The sequence below is a fragment of the Anabrus simplex genome, chromosome 1, assembly GCF_040414725.1.
Source record: "Anabrus simplex isolate iqAnaSimp1 chromosome 1, ASM4041472v1, whole genome shotgun sequence".
Classification (NCBI taxonomy): domain Eukaryota; kingdom Metazoa; phylum Arthropoda; class Insecta; order Orthoptera; family Tettigoniidae; genus Anabrus; species Anabrus simplex.
The window spans coordinates 465680335-465703239 of NC_090265.1; the positions used below are offsets into that span (position 1 = coordinate 465680335).

General features: G+C 37.6%; 1 protein-coding gene across 1 annotated transcript in view; it reads right to left on the reverse strand.

Annotated features, from left to right (window-relative positions):
- Positions 1 to 22905, reverse strand: part of LOC136873743 (neurexin 1) — a 491540-nt gene that overhangs the window by 26771 nt on the left and 441864 nt on the right. The window contains exon 21 of the mRNA XM_068227470.1: positions 13756 to 13935. Coding sequence (XP_068083571.1) covers positions 13756 to 13935 — 180 coding nt within the window. The remainder of the gene's footprint in view (positions 1 to 13755; positions 13936 to 22905) is intronic.

Below are 22905 nucleotides of genomic sequence, written 5' to 3' on the forward strand. Positions count from 1 at the left end.
AAAATGAGAAAATACGTGAAAAAGAAAACCTTTATTGGCAGATTATACCTGAATTAATTAATGGTATCTTTCCCAGTATCTTTATTAGCAGACTCTTATACAGGTATAATCTGCTAATAAATGGTTTCTTTTTTCCAGGTATTTCCTAATTTATGTTAAACTGAATTAGTTAAGACTGTTTGAAGAACCTCATCATTAAAAAAACAGGAAAAGAAAAAAGGGAGTAGTGATAGAAAAATGTTGCAAACATTCTTTGAAATCATTTAAGAAAAGGCTAGGTAAATAATTGATAGGGAATCTGCCACCTGAGCAACAGTCCTAAATGTAGATCAATAATGATAAGAAGGATGAGTTTACTGATGTGTATATTTACTGAATGGTAATGATGTCTACATGTTAGAAACAGTGTAGTTGCTTGATAATGCTACAGCCCATATAGCAATTGCTGTCAAGGATTATTCGAGATGTAGGTTATAGTATTACATGGCTGATAGGCATCATAGCCACAATACCTCCAGTTTTATGTGGAATCTTAACCACAGTGACATGATTTTTCATTTAAAAAATTAAACATGCATTGGCTGAGACTCAAATTGTTGGTGAATATGCCACTTGGCTATCATACCATCTAGACTATTTACAATGCTTGAAGTGAGTAAAACTTGAGCACCAATCATACTGATTAGATCCTTTATGATGTGTCTATCCCTATGCTTATTTCAAAATTCTGGGAGTAACATTTTGTTGCCCAACAAAATGTGAAAATGTCTCTCAATTTTTATATTTCCTTCAGTACCTAACTAGCTACCTCAACAAATTGAGATTTGGTAGCAATATAGAATCAAACCATGTGATGCAAGTTTAATATATGTGGAGAAATGTGCCCATTTACTTAAGAAGTTTTCAGAAAATATCTCTATTCTTTGGATTTGAAAGCTAAATTAATTAATATGGATAATGGATTCTCAAAACCTTCATTATTTGTTTTCTATTCTCATGTTTCTAAATACAATTTAGCATTTAGTCAGATAATGTTTTTAATGAAGGATGATATAATTAACTTCATTTGGGACTGAACACTGCCTTTTGGATTATCCACAAAGTTCTAAAATTAGACTGAAACTACTATGATTGCCTGCTGTACAAAATGTTTGTTTCATACATGTGGAAGTTAATTACCCCCAGTTATGTTGAATGCTGTATTAGAAAAGGTACACTGTATTAATGTTTTTGTCAGGAAAAACACTATATTTAATTTTCTACCATGCACAGAAGTGCAAGGGAAGGGAATGACTAATGCAGTAAAGTATAAATCATGCCAGGTTTTAAGACATTTTGAGGTCCAAATGTGTGTTACAATCTATGATTTTCATTGGTACAATTACTGCACTGGTGAAGGGAAGCAAATTACATGCTAGGTCCAATTTCTTTAATAACAGTTATGATTATTACATCACACTACTATGTTCTGTGCACATGAATGGTGTGGAACAACAAATCTTCATAGGCTATGATTACTATACTACATTTTTCTTATTACAGTTGGCTTTACGTCGCACCAACACAGATGATGATAGGATAGGAAACGTCTAGGAGTGGGAAGGAAGCAGCTGTGGCCTTAATTAAGGTACAGTCTCAGCATTTTCCTGGTGTGAAAATGGGGAAATCACCACGGGAAACCATCTTCAGGACTGCCGACAGTGAGGTTTGAACCCACTATCTCCCGAATACTACACTACTAAAGGATGTATTCAGAGCGAGGTTGCATGAGTGAGTCTTCTCTAAGGCTTTGTTCTCTCATCCCCTGGCTTCACTATGTTATTTTAATACAGAAAAAGAATGAAAGCCACTTCCTGTTCTTTATGGAGTCATGAGCTACAAACCAATAGCTTATTTCTTGGTGCATTTGAAAGTATAATATGGTTATTAGGATACATATATATATATATATAATCAGTACCATTGGCAATGGGGGCTGGGCTCGCTACTGGGAGCACTGCTGATGTCGGCCTGGCTGGTGACGGGAAGTGCTAATGGAAGCCTTGTTCGCAGATGGATGTTAGTTTTACTATATGGAAAGTGTCAAAAGATGGAGCAAAAGGAGGACATTGAAAGTAAAATTGCATAACTAGCACTCTATAAATACCGGTGTAGGTATATAAGTACACTAAATTCTCATCAACTTCACTATGTCTGCATTAACAACACCTTCAAGCTGGATAGTGCAAGGCGCCAACCTGAGAGAGCTGTCGGTCGACGACCTCTCAATTCTGCTAAGAGGTGTTTCCCATCAACCTAACTGCAAGTTCGAAGTGCAGAGCGATGACACAGTCCTTTTGCACCTTCTGTACTCAACAAAGTGTGAGTCGATATATTATAAATTTGGTGAGAGGACAGGGTTCATCAGAGTGGTGCCACAATCGATTCACCTTCCAAAGGAGGACTCATGCTGGTTCCTGGAGCTGACATGGAAGCGACGGATTACCATGTCCCCTGAATCGGCGCTGGAGCAGCATCACCCTGGACCGTCACACCGAGCTGGGAGTACTTCGCCATCAAAAAGGTTCAAACAATATTCGTGGATCGTTAATTCGGAAGTACAAGGCAACGTCGCATAGTTTATTATATGATTTATGTACACCTGATGAGTGGACACTGATAACTGCACATTATTCTCAGGTTTTATCTAGGGAAATTCATAGTAAAATTTCTTGCTATATTAAAGAAAACCTTTGATAAGCAAGAAAGAATAGATTTCAGCATTTGTTAGCATGTGCTGCTGATGGCACCAGCTTTAGCAGAGATACAATATCTCAATTGTTTTATAGAAATAATATTGTTCCTATTAATTTTGTGTGCAACATTAAGAAAGTTCTTAATGAGGAACAACCAAAGATTAACTCGCTATTTGTCTATGGACCAAGTAACACAGGAAAGATTTTTATAGTTCAGTGCATTGCCGCACACTTCGTCACTGGTTATGCTTCTAATGTAGGTTCCCTCTCAGAGTTTGCTTTAGAAAATTTTCTCAATAAGTCACTTATTGTAATCGAAGAAGCACTCTTGGTAGAAACGACTTCTGAGGATATGAAATCTGTCCTCACGGGTGCACCCATGCTTCCATGTCAGCTCCGGGAACCAGCAAGAGTCCGCCTTTGGAAGGTGAATCGATTGTGGCACCACTCTGATGAACCCTGCCCACTCACCAAATTTATAATATATCGATTCACACTTTGTTGAGTATGGAAGATGCAAAAGGACTGTGTCATTGCTCTGGTTCTTATCAGTTTTGTGCTGGATAATTATTTGTTGTATCAAAGGTCTTCTCATCTTATCACAGAAAAGTAGTGAGGAAAAGCATGAATTCAGAGTAGAGATCTCCTCCACCAACTACCAAACCATATCAGTGGCTTAAGTCTTTTGTGCCTAGGAAATACCTAGATTTTGATAATATATAAGCCTTGAATATTTCTAGCATTTCAAATATAATTGTGATCTTCAAGTTCACAATTGTGAGACTTGAACCTAGGTCTCAAAATTCTAGTGAGCAATATTATCCATATGACCAACACTGACAGTGCCATATTATCAACTGAAGTTCAAAAGAGTAGGCAATAAGCATATCCATTATACAGTGCCACTAGATGTAAAAGAATTAACTTGTTACTGTTCCTATTCCTGGCCATTTCCCTTCACCTGCTTTTCTGAAGTGAAGTATTTTTTAAAGCTTTAATCATTTCAAGTTATTTACAGTTTGGCTATTGAAGAAATTCAGCATGAGCATAGTGAACAGAGAAAGCTTTGTGGAGAAGTATGTGCGCTGGCCATGTTAGTAAATTTTTTTCCCCGCCTTTCTTTCATGATGTTTAGCTTTTATCATTCAGTGTGAATAGAATAAGAGTGTTTAGTGTTAAAGATGTTTGGCTATTGTTGCAATCATTATTTAGATATAACTGTGTTTATTTCCTGCATTTAGTTAGTGTATTGTTTCTAATGGGTTGGGTCTAAGCCGAGGTATTTCAAATTGTGTCATAACTTGAGTTAATTGCTTGTAAATAATTTGTAAGAGTTTACCATTCAATTGTGTTATAACTTGTGTTCATTGTTTATAAATCATTTGTAAGAATGTAAGAATTTGTAAGAATGTGTTTGATAGGGTAGACCATGGAAGACTACTGGCAAAAATGAGTGCTATTGGACTAGAAAAAAGAGTGACTGAATGGGTGGCTATTTCTAGAAAATAGAAAGAGAATTAGAGTAGGCAAAGCTTTATCTGACCCTGTAATAATTAAGAGGGGAATTCCTCAAGGCAGTATTATTGGACCTTTATGTTTTCTTATATATATCAATGATATGTGTAAAGAAGTGGAATCAGAGATAAGACTGTTTACAGATGATGTTATTTTGTACAGAGTAATAAATAAGTTATAAGATTGTGAGTGGCTGCAGGGTGACCTCGATAGTGTTGTGAGATGGATGGTGGGCAATAGTATGATGATAAACGGGGATAAAAGTCAGGTTGTGAGTTTCACAAATAGGAAAAGTCTTCTCAGTTTTAATTATTGCATTGATGGGGTGAAAGTTACTTTTGGGGATCATTGTAAGTACCTAGGTGTTAATACAATGAAAGACCTTCATTGGGGTAATCACATAAATATGGTTGTTAATAAAGGGTACAGATCTCTGCACATGGTTATGAGGGTATTTAGGGGTTGTAGTAAGGAAGTAAGGAAGTCTCTGGTAGGACCCCAACTAGAGTATGGTTCCAGTGTATGGGACCCTCACCAGGATTACTTGATTCAAGAACTGGAAAACATCCAAAGAAAAGCAGCTCAATTTGTTCTGGGTGATTTCCGACAAAAGAGTAGCGTTACAAAAATGTTGCAAAGTTTGGGCTGGGAAGACTTGGGAGAAAGGAGATGAGCTGCTCGATTAAGTGGTATGTTCTGAGCTGTCAGTGGAGAGATGGCGTGGGAGGATTCAGTAGACAAATAAGTTTGAGTGGTGTCTTTAAAAGTAGGAAAGATAACAATATGAAGATAAAGTTGGAATTCAAGAGGACAAATTGGGGCAAATATTCGTTTATAGGAACAGGAGTTAGGGATTAGAATAACTTACCAAGGGAAATGTTCAATAATTTTCCAATTTCTTTGCGATCATTTAAGAAAGGGCTAGGAAAACAACAAATAGGGAATCTGCCACCTGGGTGACTACCCTAAATGCAGATCAGTAGTGATTGATTGATAGTGTGTATCTGCTAGATATTCCACGACCAAAAGCCATTTAAATTGTGCCATAACTTGCGTTAATTGTTTGTAAATAATTTGTAAGAGTTTATGTGAATCCAATGGAGGTAACAAAATAATTTCTGACTACGTTTCCCGTCATTAAAATTCCGAGGGATAATGCGGCACAAAGTACAACGTGGGCCCACTCTCGTAAGAAAGAAAGGCATACCTGCCAGAGGGTTAATGATAAGTGGTAGCAAACTTCCCCATAGCTAGTCTCAAGCCCTTGTTGAGGAAGGAGGATGGTATTAGGCTTGCACCTGAGGAAGCCATAGACTATTGTTCATCTCAGGAAGTATCTGCAATTGAAAGCTAGACAGAGAAGCAGCCAAATACCAAGCCTGTAGGTCATAAGGGAGCAGCCTTCCCATCAGGCTATGAATCAGTAGGCCAGAACCCCACTATTCAAAAACTAATTCAAACAAAAATAGAGAGAAAGCCAGACTGATTATTAAGATGATGAATTGGTGAGGACTATGGGCAGTGATTTTGAGGGTATGGAATGTTAGAGGTATAAATGGGGAAGAAATTGAACCTGAGAAGGAAATACAGAAAACTAGTGTGCATTATCTTGCTATGACAGAAACAAAGAAGAAGGCCAAGGTTAAGAGCAGTTTGTGGATGGCTTCCTCTTCTCTTATTGCAGTGTATGGAAGCATAAAAGAGTCAGAGCTGGTGTAGGTTTTGTCCTAACCAAAGATATTGTTAATGTGAAGAGCTGGAAATTCATAAAGAGAATAATGATAATAGATATTGAAGAACAGTAGAGAACATCCCTCATAAACACATATGCCTCAGATGATGATGAGAACAAGGAAGAGGGGGTTTAATTATTTTGGATACCTTCAGGTGTCACTGGATGAAGTTACCCATGAAGATATCATAATTATGGGTGATGTGAATGGAACAGGAAGGAAGGAAGGAAGGAAGGAAGGAAGGAAGAGGAAAGATAAAACTGAATGGTAAAATTCTGGAAGTGGTTAGAAGTTTCAAGTACTTGGGAAGTGTGATCACAGAAGATGGAAATTTAACTGAGGAAATTGGGAAAAGAATACAACAAGCAAACAGCTTCTACCAGAGTGTAAGGGGTATTTTGTGAAACCAAGATGTCCTGAAGAAATGTAAGAAAGTATTATATTCAACCTATTATGAATCCATACTAACTTATGCAGCTGTATCATAGACTACAACAAAACAAGAGGAGAATAGAATACAGGCAGCAGAGATGAAATTCTTAAGAGGTCTTGAGGGCAAGACCAGAAAGGACAGAATTAGAAATAAAGAGATAAGGAAAAGGACAGGAATAGTGAAACTTCAAGACAGGATAGAAACAACAAAGCTAAAGTAGTATGGGGCACATGATGAGAATGGGAAAAGAGAGAGTGCCAAAAAAATATTTTTCAGAGAAGTTAACAGGAAAGAGACCACGAGGAAGACCCCGAAAGAGATGGACAGATTCAATGTGGGAGTGCATAGAGAAGAGGGGAGGAAATCCAGAAGATGTACTTAAAAGAGGAGAAGAGTGGTGGAGAGACAGGCAGCAATGGAGGTCCTGATTCACAACCCGATCCGGGAAGCTGGAAACGGAAATGAAGACGATGATGAATGGAAGGGTGGAAACATGTAATTGAAAGAAAAGGATAGGACAGGAACAACAACAACAGGGAATGATCCTAATGAACCTAATTGCAAATTCCATCATAAGGGCATATATAAATATACTAGAATAATCAGTGAGAGAAAAAATATCAATAATTTATTACATCATCCTAAAGGAACATCAAATGAGGTTTGTCAGAGATGCCAGAGTGAAAAGAGAACCAGAAATAGAAAGCAACCATCTATTTTTGATTTTGAAATACATGGCTGAGAAGATCTGTAATCGGTGAGAGACAAGAAGTGTCAGAAGAAAAGAACACTTTTATTTTTTATTTTTACAAAATCCTGAAGAGTCTGAGGAAAGAGAAGAGATTAATGTCCTTTAAAATTCACCAAAGAGAGAATGGTGTACTGAGGAAAGGATTATGAACAGGTGGAATTTTGATAAACTCCTGGAACACACAGAGGAGCAGGATGGTAAAGAAATCATTGATGAAGAAGGAAAAATACCCGATATAACAGGTGAAATTATAAATGAAGGCCCAGAAATATCACTGAAAGAACTGAGAAAAGCAGTCAAAAAAGAGGAAACTTGGAAAAGCTGCTGGACATAATCAGATTACACCAGAAATGAACAAGTTCATGGGCGAAGTGATAAGTTTAGCCTGGAGAAGGGAGAAAATACAGAGTAATTAGATATGCTTTACTCTGGCACCTGCAGTGTTTTTCCAATGGGCAAACTCCCCGGTCATTCACTGTGCACAGGGAGGGGATAGCGCAGTATGCCATTACATGTTTTGTTCCTTTGACTCTGGCCTTTGTTTTGTGTGGACGCACATCCCTGCTAGTAGCCCAAAGTCAAGAAGAAGATGAGTACAATGATTATTGTACACATGTCCGATGCTGTAGTCGCATTTCAGCAGTTCCTATGTATATATGTTTTGTTCTTTTCTTAATTCTGTAATTAGTCATGAAAGGTATTATGACTCATGTGTTTTCAATGGCACAGCATGTCTTTATGTACAATTCATATCGATGGTGTGTTGCAAAACAGGCATTATCGACAATTTTGGCTATCAAGATATTACTAAGTTATCATTTAATTTGTTCTTGTTATGTTAATACAAATGGATTTCCAGAAAATTTCTGCTAATATTGATGTACAGAAAGTTGGTGAAATATCAAAAGATGATTTTGAAAACTTTTTGCAAAACACCATCGATATGTGTTAACTCAATCAAATCATGAAGTTCAAAGATTGTTCCAAGAAAGGTTCCCAGGTGTAGCTGTTCCAAGTCATAAAACAGTGCATGATCTTTATAATTCATTTCAGGAAACTAGAAGTATCCAGGCTGAGACACCCAAAAAGCAGCTTAGCATTCTTCATATGGGCCTGTGCAAAAGGTTACTAAATTATTATCTGTACTTAAAGCCATATAAAATAACTGTGGCACAAGCTCTTCAACTCTTCAACCAGGTGACCCTGTATGTAGGTGCACATTCTATGAATGAAATCTGGAAAATATATACAATGGAGAAATAGACCCACATTTAATACTTTTCTCAGATGAGGCCTAGTTCCACCTCCATGGTTATGTATGTACACAAAACAATATTTATGTGAATGCTGTTAAACTTGATTTCATATGTGATGCTCCTCCATGATGCAAAAATCAGTGTATGGTGTTTCATCAGTGGTGAAAGAATTATGGGACCAATTTCTTTTTTGATAATGTGGTTGATTCTGTTACCTATATGAATATCACACAAATCCCCTTCCATAGGGAGCATAATATTTTTTAACAGGATGCTGCCACTGCTCATACTACAAATAAGTCTATGAGAGAAATTCACAAAGTGTTTCCACTGATCAGAGTTATTAGTAGAGATTTGTGCCCTCTCAATTTCCCGATTTATCCAGTTGCGATTATTATCTCTGGGGTAAATTAAAAAATGCTGTATACAAGAGGAACCTGCAAATCATACAAAAACTGAAACATAATATTCACCAGAAAATTGTGAACTACAGCAAGTGATGAACAATTTTCTAACGAGGTGAAAAAAATGTGTGTAGAATGAAGACGGGCAGTTTCAACATCTCCTTTCAACACTTGGTAAGTAATGAACTTCTTAAAATTGTTTATCTTAATGTTGAATGGTTTAGGTAAGTAATGAACTTCTTAAAATTGTTTATCTTAATGTTGAATGGTTTACCATACCGCTACTGATCTTGGCGCATATGTGGCGAAAGGTGTGCACTTGACCATAGTGAAAATACCACACGCCAGAGTAAAACATATGTGATAACCCTGTATTTTGAGATTGGGAGCTTGCCATGATAATACCTATATTCATGAAAAGAGATAATAAACTCTGAGAGAACCTCTAGTAAGTCTATTAGGGAAATTATACTCCAGAATTCTAGAAATTAGACTGAGAAGTAAAGTAGAAAGCTATTTTGAAGGAGATCAGTGAGCCTTTTCAAGGAGGCAAAAGTATGCACGCCCAGATTTTCACCTTTCACTAGACATGTGAGAAGAACTTAGAGAACACAATAGAGATTCATACATCAGTTTCTTAGATCTGGTTAAAGCATTTAACAAAGTTCCATGGGAAGTAATGTGGGAGGTTATCAAGAACAGAAACATAGAACACTTGCTTCTACAAGCAGTAATAACCTTATAAAAAAGGTGCAGGAATCAGGAAAGGACATCCAATTGTAAGTCTGAAGTATTTGTAACAACAGCTGGAAGAGGGAATCTGCTACCTGGGTGATAGCCATAAATGCAGATATATTGTAAATGTAATGGAAAATAGACTGCATCAAGGAGACATACTGTCTTCACATTTGCTCATAGTCCTTTTGGATGAAATCATGTAGAGATGCAAAGAACAAACATATAAATTTAAGGTCAGCAATTTCAAGCTGAGTCCCGTCTACGTCACAGAGGTAGTATTTGCAGATGATGTTGCCATCTTAGCAAAGTCTCCTAGAGATCTTCAGTATAACCTGGATAATTAAAACCAGGAAATTAAAATGGTTGGTGCGGTTATAAGCATAGACAAAACAAAAATGCTGAGAAAAGAAGAGAACTGCACATAAACCTAAATGGCAAGGAACTGGAACAAGTATACACTTGGGGGCCACAGTCTCTGAAAATAGGAAGATGGATGCAGACAAAATAACTGCATTTCTGCAACAGGATGCCTTTACCATGCACTGTGTCACAGTTTAGTGAATAAGAGGGAAGTAAGCAAGAAGACCAACTGGCAATCAGCCTATGTGCCAACACTCACATACAGTTGTGAGTCCTGGACAGTAGGCACCCAACATCTAAGTAGGTTACAAGCTGCTGAGATGAGATATCTGCGGAGAACTGAGCAAAAGACCAGGAGGGACCGTGTCAGGAATACTTGGGTTGGACAAGAGTCTGTTGGACATCTTAAAATTAAACCAATTATGATGATATCGACATATGAGAAGGATACCTCCAATTAGGACCCTAAGAGCACACTATCAAAGGAATGTTGTTGGTAAGAGGCCCTGAGGGAGACTTTGTGATGGTTGGGAAAAGCAAATTTTCAAAGATCTTGCAAAATGTGATGAAAATTGGCAACAAAAGATAGAACATCAGCTGTAGATGGACAGGACAAAGTAGAAGAGGCTTATAAACACCCACACCTGGCTTGCTGGAGCAGAGAATTGGTGATGATGATGATGATGATGCTGATGATTGTAAAGTTATAAAGTTGATGAGATGGAAATAGCATATCTTTGAAGACAAAGATCTGCCTTCCTTCTTTATATGAATCAGCCCAAATTAAGGTGGGTTTTTTCCCTTTCTATATAGATTGAAATAGTCTGATCTCATTCTGCTTGAGAACATATACACTTAAATTTCTGCTGCATTCTAGTGGATGTGTGTTTCACTACACAATATTTCCTTATGTAAGATAAATCACAATATTTCCATTGATATGCATATTGACAAGCTCCAATGAGTATTTGGTTCTTATTTTTCTAATCAAATTTCTTAAGTGTCTGCTATTGCTAATGTAATGCTTTCTAGTAGACCCATGACTAACTACTTGAGAATTCAAGAATTCCTATAATACTTTCAACATCTTGAAACCATTTACAACTTTAATTACTTGCCTTGCTGACACTTTATATATGATATTACATGGCAGGATGCAGTCTGAATGAAAGTGAAGTAATCAAGTGTGAATAAATCAGATGATAACAGCACTACACCAGACTGAACTATTAAAACTAAGTTTATCCCCACTAAGCAAAGCGAAAGTGGATGCATAGCATAAGGAATGAGAGTGCATGGTGCGCGAGACCAAGAAATGTGTGATGAAACGTGCCAAAGTGCATGCCCTCTTCCTCATGAACTAATTGTCCCATTAACCTGAGATATGAGCTAAATGAATCTATGAACTATTGTTTTCAGTTCTTTTGTTCAAAGCTTCCAAGGTGGCAGTTACATGAGTTTTCATTGCATCGTGAAACAACCCAGGCAAATATAAAAATGTCACTATTATTCTGTCTGAAATATGACAGGTCTCTTCTCTATTAAGGAAAAAATAATATAAAGTCAATGAATGTAAACATAACATAATATTATCAGCTGCAAGTTATATAAAACAACTAATAATACTTAGGACTATACAAGCTATTGTAATAAGGGACTATATTTTTAAGTTTGTTATTTTCTACAATGTACCTTGTCCCATTTCTTTATGGGGTCGGATATGAAGTGAGATGAATCTTCGTAGTAAGTTTTTTTGACCGGATGCCTTTCCTGATGTCAACATCAGAGTAGTTAATGAGATGAAATGAATTACATGATACATGATAGTAGGAAGGGGAAACCTAGTGCCGGCACATAGCCTACTCCTGTTGACTGGCAACAAGAGGTCTGATCAAGGCTTAATGTCTGCATCTGATGGACATATGCCCTCACTTCATATGAACAGTGTGGAGAGGTTTGGAATTTAATTCAGGTTCTTGACACACAATCTAGTGATTAGAAATTGTATACTATCACCTCTCTTACCCTGCCGGCCAATGTTCTGATGGTGAGCTTTTATTCAATGAACAGGAGTTGTACCGGCTAACCATGGTGTCAGACCATATAGACTTGATGCCTCAATGATCATGGCCACTAGGCAGACTAGTGTTATTTTCTATAATGAAACACACTTTACAACCTTCAGTACTGTAAACTCTATATCTTTTTTATACCGGTACATAATTCTTTAATTTAAGTACCTATCTATGAGATATTATACGTAGGCAAGTCAATAAGTATCTGCAATTTTGCTCTAATTGTCTATAGGTTGGCTCTATGGCTATGTGTGCTCACCAGCCGTTAGATGGCACCATTGTCTACATCTGTGGTAGTTTTCAGTGTTATCAGATCAGTACAGCTTACGCTGTTGCAACATAAAGATGGCCACGCCACTCTCCGTTTACACCAAGGAAGAACATAGTTCCGTAATCTGATTTTTGTGGTCTGAGAGTGTACCAGGAGAGGAAATTCATAGAAGACTTCCAGCACAATACGGGGGACAATGTTTTGCCACAGCGAAGTGTTTACCAGTGGACTGAACAGTTCAAAAGTGGTCGCATGAGCGAGAAGGATGAGGAAAGATCTGGGTGTCCATCTGCAGCCGTAACTGATGCCAATATTGAACAAGTACGTGATATGATCCTGAATAACAAATGAGTGACTGTTGATGACGTGGCAAACCGTATGCTCTAAGAGTCCGTTGATTCAGATCCGATCAACAGGTGAAGGAAGCGGTGCATACGTGGCTTGTTGCACAACCAAAAACCTTTTTTGCAGAGGGTATCAGAATATGATGATACATATTTTTTGCAAGTGAAAAGTGGACAGTTGGGTTAAGCATATTATTTTGTCAGGAAGAAATTGTGTAATGCTGTGTAATTTCCACTGAAATAATAACCAGTGTAAATTTAGCTAACATTAATTTTAATTATGTGGACCATGTGTATTAAAAAGTAGGATGACTATGTTGAAAAATAATATCAATAAAAAGTATGTACTCTTTTTGTAATAAATTATAAAAATGAATTGACTTGCTTTCGTATTTGTTTAAAATACTTTTGAAATAATTCAAATTAATTTTAGCTAAATTTACACTGGTTCTAAGTTCTAAAATCAAGTAATTAAATGTTCATGGTATTGCTGCAAAGCTAAATTTATCTATGAAGTTGCTTTATCACAGAGTCACCCTATATTTGTAAGCAGTATCCATGTAGAAGCTGCAGAAATGTCAATTTTTGTTTGCTTCTTGTTTTCATTGCCCCTTCAATCATCTAGCATTTTTACTAGATGATGTAATATTTCAGTATTTTTACATGATATTCTTCTGAAGTTCTCACCAGTTTCACTAATTAATGTGGTTTCCTGGAGCCTTAGTAAATGTACTAAAGATGGAAATAAATTTTTAAATTCAAGAGAGAGAAATATCTTCACACAGGAAAGAAAAGGTATGTTCTATAATTATGAAGATTTACTATTAGTTTATGCCAAACTAAGACATCAGTCATGCAAGGATTTAAATTTAATTTCTATTAGCAATGCATTACCAAGGGCTTAATAAAGCAACATGCAAATCAACCTTCTAACTACGTTAGCTACTTGGGGTTAGGTGGATCATAAAAGATGCTGTTCTAAAGTGGTTCAAACATCAACAAGTTTGTGTAAATAATTGCATGTAATTTTGTTTGGAACACTTAATGCTGTGAGATGTATTTAGAATACGTGACTGAATAGTGCTCATAGGCCAGCATTCAATGTGCTGGGATATCTGTTGCAGTGCGTCATTTTTCAACTTTTATGATGATTACCTTTGACCCCACCAGTGGTAGGAGTATTATCCTCCGTTGAGATCTCACCTGACCCCGAGCCCGTGGATGGGCAGTCCTCATCATCGCAGGGCCGCTCAGTAGATTTTGGTGTTGTTGTAGTTGGTCGTGTTGGTGGCACATACACGGGAGTGATGAGATCATCTCCTCCTGAACATAAATATTTTTATGGTAGCAAAATATTTTCTTGGTCAGATTAAGAAATGGATACAGAAATATGGCATACTGGAGATAAATTGGAGAATGAACTGGTTTATAAGATGAAGGATAAAAGAGACCATATATTATGCTGCAGTTAAAAGTACCAACAAGACTACTAAGTTTTTTTTTTATACAAGTCAATAATATTCATAATATTCATAAATCCTTAGAGGAACTTTCACCACTATATTTTGAGTGATTAACCTTTCAAAGATGATTTATGTAAATGGCCAGCTTTCACTGGATATGAGCAGAACTTAAACAGGGCATTTAAATCTTGAGTATTCTAATGTGATATGCTCTTTAAACTGTTGTAGCTCTGGTGATGTTGGATGGATTTGGATTATTTTTCTTTCTTCTGCCAAAATTATATCACTCAGTAATTAGTATACATAATTATCACCATTTAGTAGAGTATGATGGATATAAATAAATATCCTATAATATAAATTCCTCAAATATGACCATCTTCAAGCATGAACATCATCTTCAAGCATGAACATTTGGATCTTTCAGTGCATAAATTAAGACACATTGAAATGCATTAATATAAATTAATTTTTCAGTTAATTCAGCTCATTCTAAAATGAATTTCCAAGTTAAAATGTTTCTTGTGATCACAGTTTCATAGTTTAGTGTTATGTACTTGGTACAAGAAAGCATTTCTGTAAATGAAACATGACTGTACCTAATATTATGAGGGGTACCTAAAATTGCATTTTAGACTGGTACACTTTGAAACAATTCTCCAAATAGAGGGCAGCCTTATAGTCAGGACACTAATAAACAATTCTCTTGTGAACTTTCTGCTGTTTTTATCTACATTAGGGGCTACCTGGCCGAGGCGGTAAAGGCGTGCTTGGTTTGCTTGGAAGGACGTGGGTTTGAGTCCCGGTCAGGAAGTCGTAAAATTTAAGAAACGATATTTCCACTTCTGGAGGTGCACATGGCCTTGAGGTTCACTCAGCCTACACAAAAAATGAGTACCAGGTTAATTCCTGGGGGCAAAGGCGGCCGGGCGTAGAGCTAACCACTCTACCTCATCAAGTGCCGAGGTTACAGATAGTGGAAGCCTTTACCTTCCACCCCTCCTAGGGCCTTCATGGTCTGTATGGAGATGACTTTGCTTTTTTATCTACATTGCCAATGAGGTCTTGTCTTCTCTGCTGGGGGAACCTTTCAATGAAGTATCATCCAGTTGACATGGCACAATATTGTGTGAAGAATGATGTCCTAAGACCTTTCTTTCTTCTTCAGACCCATGTTATATTAATAGGTGCTCAAGCATCACTTGCTCACTTATCATTACTTACAGGCACCATTTCTTAAAATGTACAAATCAAACTATTTCTTCTTCCTTTGCTTTAGTGTTTGCTCCACCTAGTGTATTGTAGAGTCTACTACAAGGGCGTGCTGTCTCCATTTCTTCCCCTTGGGGGCGATGTCAGGGTGGAGATTTTTTACTTTTGCAGTATTTATGTAGTGTATCAGCCCATCGCTGCCTCGGTTTACTAATTGATCTCTCTCCAGGAACTTCTAGGGTATGAACCTTCTTTGCAATGGTGTGTAATCCTGATTGCAGCTCATGCCCAAACCATTGTAAATGGCCCCCTCACATTTTCTCCTCGACTGGGAGAACACCAAATTGTTTCCTTTTCCTTTCACTGGAAGTGCTATCCATTCTGGTGATGCCAGCTGTCCATCTAATCATCTTCATCTTTCTGATGCCTAATAAAGATTCTACTTCTCTAGTGATCAGCCAGTATTCAGTACCGTGGAGTGCAATGTGATGAATGAGTGTACGGTAGATCTTTGATTTCAGGTGATCTTTCATCCGTTGATAACAGGTGATGCCCGTTATAATTTACCACTTCATCCATGCACCATGAATTTTTGTATTTATCTTTTCATCAGAAGTGGAAAATGCACTGAAGAGCGTGAGCAAAGGCAAATCACAAGGCATAGATAAGGTGAGTGTAGGCATGATCAAAGCTGCTTGGGTTCATAGACTTCAGTGGTTATACAGTGCTGAACATCATCTGGAAAGAAGGGAAGATTCCAGAAGACTGGACAAAAGGCATCCTTGTTCTCCCTCTTCAAGAAAGGAAGCAGGCAAAAATGTGGCAACTACAGAGAAATCACACTTCTATCACACAGACTTAAGTTGATGGAGAAAATTATGGAATGACTATTAAGGGCCATTATTGAGCCACAGCTTGAAGAGGAACAGTACAGGCTTAGAAACAACAGAACAACAACAAATCTTATCTTCACTGATAAGATGATAGTGGAAAAGCAATGGGAGAAGAGAATAGATATCATCTTTGTCTTCCTGGATATAGAAAAGGCATATGACAGCTTGCCAAGAGACAAAATATGGGAATGTCTGGAAAGAAGGAACCTGCCAGTATATCTTACCAACAAGGTAAAAATGTTGTACAACCACTAGCAGAGCTGTATCCAGGTAGGAGATTGTTCTTCTGACTGATTCACTACAAATAAAGGAGTGCAACAGGGCAGCACTTTTGTCACCTCTCCTGTTCATTATGGTGATGGATGTAGTAATGAAGAGAGTGAAGAATGAGGACTTCAATACATTAATCTTTGCAGATGATGTTGTGATTTGTGGAGGAACAGGGAAAGAAGTTCAACAGAAATGAAACACTTGGAACCAGCAGTTTAATCAGTTTGACCTAAAAATCAGCCACAAAAAAAATTTAGTGATGCCAGTCAGCAGGCAAGCCCTACAGGTTAACATTCAGCTGGACAGCGAGAAACTAGAAAACAATAACCATTTTCAATATCTTGGTAGTATTGTAACTAGTGATGCAAAGTCCTATGCTCAAATCACTAACAGAGTCCAAAAAGGAGCACAATTTTATCACCAAGTTAGGTCTCTTCTATGGGATAACCAAATACTTTTAAGTACAAAGAAAACCCTTTATCAGGTATATTTTGAGCCAATAACTACATATGCCCTTGAAACGTGTACGATCAACAGTAGAGATAGTAGCAGACCAAGTTCCTGAGGTCAGTGCTACAGAATACAAGAAGAGATAAGATCCAGAATGAAGAGATCCATCATAATACACCAACACAAGTGAAGCAGTTGCTAAGCAAAAACGTAAGAACATCAAGACTCAAATTGTATGACCATGTAAAAAGGATGGATCAAATGAGAATAACAAGAAAATGGCTAGAAAAGGAACTGGAAGGCAAAAGATCTAGAAGGCAGACCTACAAAATGGTGGATCAGTTAAGTAAAGTAGGACTTGGAAGGAAGAGGATAGGAATGGCACCAAGTTGAGAAGGAAGAAATGTACCTGGATAGACAAAGATGGAGAGTGCTCTTGTACCACAACCAAGTGACTGGAGACGATTAAAGGATGATGATGATGATGATGATGATGATCTTGGGTAAGTCAGCTATCATCAGTAGTTGAAGACTTCAGGTACCGTATGTAAATTTTGTTGTTTGCAGCACGTTCTCACTATCAGCCTGGATTGTTCAAATTTCTCTTTGATCTGACATCTTATAATTCATCATCTTTTTGTAAGCCCTGGTCCATATTTGCATAGCTGATCATTCCATTCCTGGATTTTATGTTGGAGACCCAGCTTGATTTTGGTGGCTAATATGATGTTGTCAGCATAGAGAATGGTCCAAGGTAAAGGTTAGTGCAGGTCTGCTATAAAAATATCGATCATAAAGATGTTGACTGTGACATGGAAGTTATTGGACACTCCTTCAGCAATTTGAATGTAACTTTTTTGTTCTGCATAAAGAGATGTACCCAGTTCATAAGGTATTCCAAGGTTGCCAGGTTGTCAGAGTTCTAATCCGATGAGGTCATGTGGTACATGATCAAATGCCATCTTGAGATCTAAGAAAACGAGATGTAGCGTCTTGCTCTTCTCATAACGCTTCCCAACTAAAAACCATGTGGTGTGGATTGCATTGTTGTTCTGCAATTATTCACAAATCTGGCTTGGTTTTTGGTTAACTGGATGATCTCATGATCTGATGGTCAAGAATGTTTCTTGAATTCTTTCATGGTGTGGTTCAGGAGTCAAATTAGGCAGTGATTGGTACTCTTAGTAGGACATCCCTTCTTTTTGTAGATAGGCACCACAATGCTTTGTTGTCAGTCATGTGGAGTTTGTCACTTTTTGTCTATTTGGTTGAAGAGCCTTGTCCATCAGTCCACTGCATCCCACCTTGATAGCACCACAGCTAGGGTTACCATAATCTAAAAGTCCTAAACCAGGACATTGTTGCAATTTAAGAGTCAAAACTAAGACATAATTAGCATGGCTGATATAAGGAAGTATTTATCACAAGTAAACAATATTAGTATGTTTCTATCAACATGTATTACTATAAATGCACTAAGCATTTGTATACCAATCATACTTCTTAGAGCAAAAAATAGAAGGAAAGAACTTGGTTTGGTTTACAATTGGCCCATGAAACTTAGGCCTACATGTTTCATTTATGGATAGTTCAATATTGTTTCCTTTGTTTTGACTTGATTGAATCAATCGATTACAAGCATTCGACTTACATCGAAGCTCTGTTACACTGACAGTTGTTCGTTTTGACTGACAATGCAGGAAGCACACTGGCTGTTGTGCTATGAGCCTGAATACTATATGCATGCACATGCCGATGACGTCACGGTTTATGCACAGATAACCTCCATGAACGAGGAACACGGTAACGTATGTGCCTTTCCATCTAAAACACCCTCAAACCAGAGATAGTATTACAGTTAACCACAAAGGTCCACCACCTCCCCAGTTACTGCTAACTAAAGCTTCCAGAAGTTACTATTGCAGTACATCGCCGAAAGATTTCGCCAGTAGGTGATTCTGAACAGGTGATCGTGATCGCGGGAAGAAGTTTGCTTTACATTATAGGTAGAGAATAGTTTTCAGTGAAATTAATTTGAGTATCGGTAAATGTAGTACCAGTATGCAAATATTTTTATGCTTGTTGTCATACCTAGGTGAACTTGGTGCTATGTAAAACCAAGAATAGTGTTCATATCTTTTAATATTCACTACAATAGCCTACAGCATTGTAGCGAAGTTGCTGTGAATTTTACTTTCACTGAGATGAGTAGCTTCAGGTAACAGTGGCCACGGCTTTACTGTGTCTTTCCAGGAGGTGGTGGGGTTGGTCTCCTTCTCCTGTCCGCTGTCCTGACAAAGGTTTTCCATACTCCTCTCCAAAGCGAATGATGAAATATACAACAGTTCCTTTTATAGGCCACGGTCGCTCTTTTCTCACGTTCTTCTCGCCTCAAATCACCGCAGCACCATCATGGTATGGAAAGAAAACCATTTTAGTAGTAATAATAATAATAATAATAATAATAATAAAACTAACTACTTTTATGGTTTTTGGAGAAGCCAAGGTGTCAAAATTTAGTCCCGCAGGATTTCTTTAATGTGCCAGTTAATCTGCCAACATGGGGCTGATGTGTTTGAGCAGTATCAAACCTGCCAAGTTGGGGTCAGAAGGCCAGCGCTTAACTGTCTGAGCCAGTCAGCCTGGCAGTGGTAATTTTAGATTTGTTGTACACTCACAGATTAATCTCAGAAAAATGCAGTGGTTGTACCATTATTTAAGTAAGTTGTTTTGTATTGATTTGCGTTCTACTTTGGTACATTTCAGGTGTGAACAAAAATTTTGCTATGAACCCCCTGAAAATTGTCACGAGCTGCCACTGGAACTACAAATAATTACTCCATTCAGGCCTTTTTCATCTCACATTTTCTGTGAGATTTTATAACACATCCCAGTAGTACCATCAATGAACAATTTGGAGACTGAGCCTAAGCAGGTTTTGAGGTGGTGATGTAGATATGAGTACCGGTTTATACATCCCATTCTATCACCATACTATCATGGTTTGACATAACATTTCATAGTTTAATTACTTTATGTACGGTAATATTTCATTACAGTCTGGCTCCTTGGCTGAATAGTCACCACTGTGGCCTTCATATCTGAGGGTTCCGAGTTTGATTTCTCTCTGGGTTGAGGATTTAAACTGTGTATGGTTAATTCCTCTGGCTTGGGGACTGTGTGTTTGTGTTTATATCTGCACACAATACACCACACCGCACCATTAACCCATTAACCCACACAGATACATGCAACATCAATTACATCCCATCACATAGGATTGGCATCAGCAAGGGCATCTGGCTGTAAAACCAGGCACCAGGCCAAATCCACACAAAGTGTCAACCACAAGGAATGAGGAAAAAGGAAGCAGAAGAGATGTAATGTTTCATTAACTTCACATAATTCATGAAATGTTAGTCCTCAGCCTGAAGACTTGTTGGGTACTCAATAAATCAGCATTTACTGTCGGGCATCAACCCCCTGTGGGGTCTGAACTTTGGAGCGTGGGTTGACAACCACAGGGCCCTTAGTAGCTGAGACCTGGCATTGCTTCCACTTACTTTTGCCAGGCTCCTCAATTTCATCTATCCTATCTGACCCTCCTTGGTCAACTCTTGTTTTTTTCCAACCCTGATACTATTACGCCCTTCATGGCTCTAGTCTTTCTTTGGCCAATACCTTCATTTATCGAATTGTCGGATCCCTTCCATTTTTTTACTCTGATTAATGTTATATAGAGAATGGTTGCCTAGCTGTACTTCCTCTTAAAACAATAATCACCACCATCACTGTCGAGCATCATGCAGAAATGAGGAGTGAGGTAGTTTCCCATTGCTTTCCTCACTGAGCCAGAAGGTGCTGTTATATATAAGTCTGCCCAGCCCACCAAAATGAATACACCAACTGACCTTATAAACAACAATTTCACTCTATTAATCACAGGGACTGCCTGCAGAAGAAATTGTGTTATCAGCATCATGATTACCTCAGTCACTTTCATATTATGTCAAAGCCAAGGATGAGATAGAGATGTTGGATTGAGTTTATTTTCTCATTTAAAAAACTATATATATATATACATCTTGTGTATTGTAGTTGTAAGAGATCTATATGAAGTTTACGTGTTGGTAGCTAGTGTTCATGTGTATCCATTGGAGTAGTTGAGAGTCATTCTTTTTTTGCATTCCTTTTTTGTACTGGTAACTATATGGAAAATAGTGACAATAAAATATATGTGAAGAAGCTATGGTGTTATTGTAATTCTTAGCCTGGAACTAGTATTTCATTGTAAAAATGAATAGAAATCAACAGGAGACAGACAAAAAATTGAACTAGGCCTAATAATCTTCATATTAAAATATACCACTGTTGGTATATGGTTGATTAAAAATTAATAAACCATTTCCTTTATCCCAATATTTGTATTTCAAGTCTCAGGCATAGTTTTGAGAGAAATTATCAAGAAATTATTTTTGATATTTTTTTTCAGTATTTAAGGGCAATTTTAATACTCTTAAGTACAGTTTAGAATGTGGGTAGTTAGTTATTTTATTTAATAGCACTCACCTACTTTACTGTCATGTAATTCTTGTATAATCCTTTCAAATTCATTACTTAATGTCAGTTTTAATTTCTGTTATGCTTTCTTTATTGTTGTTGATTGTCGTGTCATGTAGCCTAGACAATATTTCTTCCTTTTGATTTCTGTTTTTTAAATCGCACAATATGTTATTTTATTTTTGTTGATTTTCAATTTTTCTTAAAAGAAGAGTAAAGACTTGTTAAGGAGTGCAAGTATAGGTACCGTGGATGTGGGTGTGCATTAAGAAGTGTGATGGAAGAGTTGGAGAGTTTGAGAAAGATAATTAGGATTCCCATGGAAGACAGGAATCAAAGTCTCCCTCAGTGTACAGATGAACAATAAATAATTGTCACATCTCTAGGGACGTGAAATATAAGAAAGTCTACTTTGGCTATGTTTGGCTTTGTACAGTCAGCTGGATGCATTTTGCAACACGGTCATTAGTTCACACTCATTGTGTCAGTTGCTCTGACTCTACTCCCACCTCTCTCCCTTCTCTCCCTCCTCATAACATGCACTTACATACAGCACTATGAAATTATAAGCTTATGGCACGCTCCCATGTAGCGCAATGTGTCAGCTGTAGGCTAAATAATTTGTGCCTTACATAACAGCTAAGGTCTGAATCCTGGTGTGAATATTTTTTTTCTTTCACAAATGAATACACCACAATGACGTCAGGTAATGAAAACATCAAGACTGACTGAGCTAACTTTAATGCTAAATGCTTTACTCCATTCTGACATGGCACATTATTCACACATGTCAAGAATGCAAATTCTGGTTCTCATCCAACACAGCAATTTTAGGCAGTGATTTGGTGTGGCATTTTACCTAGGGCAGCTCAGAGGTTGATACAGCAGTGACAGGTGTCAGGGTTTCTGCTAGGGAAGAAGAAAACAGTTTAGTTAAAACTTCACAGGAGAACTTGCCCTTAAACTCGGTGGAGCTCATCCAGACCACCAATTTTCCTGGATATCCATACATGGTCTGTAAACAATTATGACAAGCCAGACTCCATTGCAGAAGAGCTACCACAAAAGTGATTCTCTCCGATGAACAGATGGTCGATCGGCGCACCTTTGCCAAGATGGAGTTAAATAGTAATTGGGGTCATATGATCTTCTCTGATGAGAATTCCTTCTATTGGCAGAGGTCAGGCTGGTTCATTTTTACAGATCACAGAGAGCCCGATGCGACAAAAGATATACAGCCAAGTGTTCACACAATGTCCGCATACCTATGTCATGTTATTGTCTGATGTGGCTGGAGTGCTTCATTGTTAGATGACCGTATCACAACGGACCAATTCTGGACATTCTGCAGAATATTGTCAGTTCCAAGTGTGAGAGAGCACTATCCAGATGAGGTAATACAGTTTGTGCAAGACAACTCCCCATTCCATGTGAGAAATCAC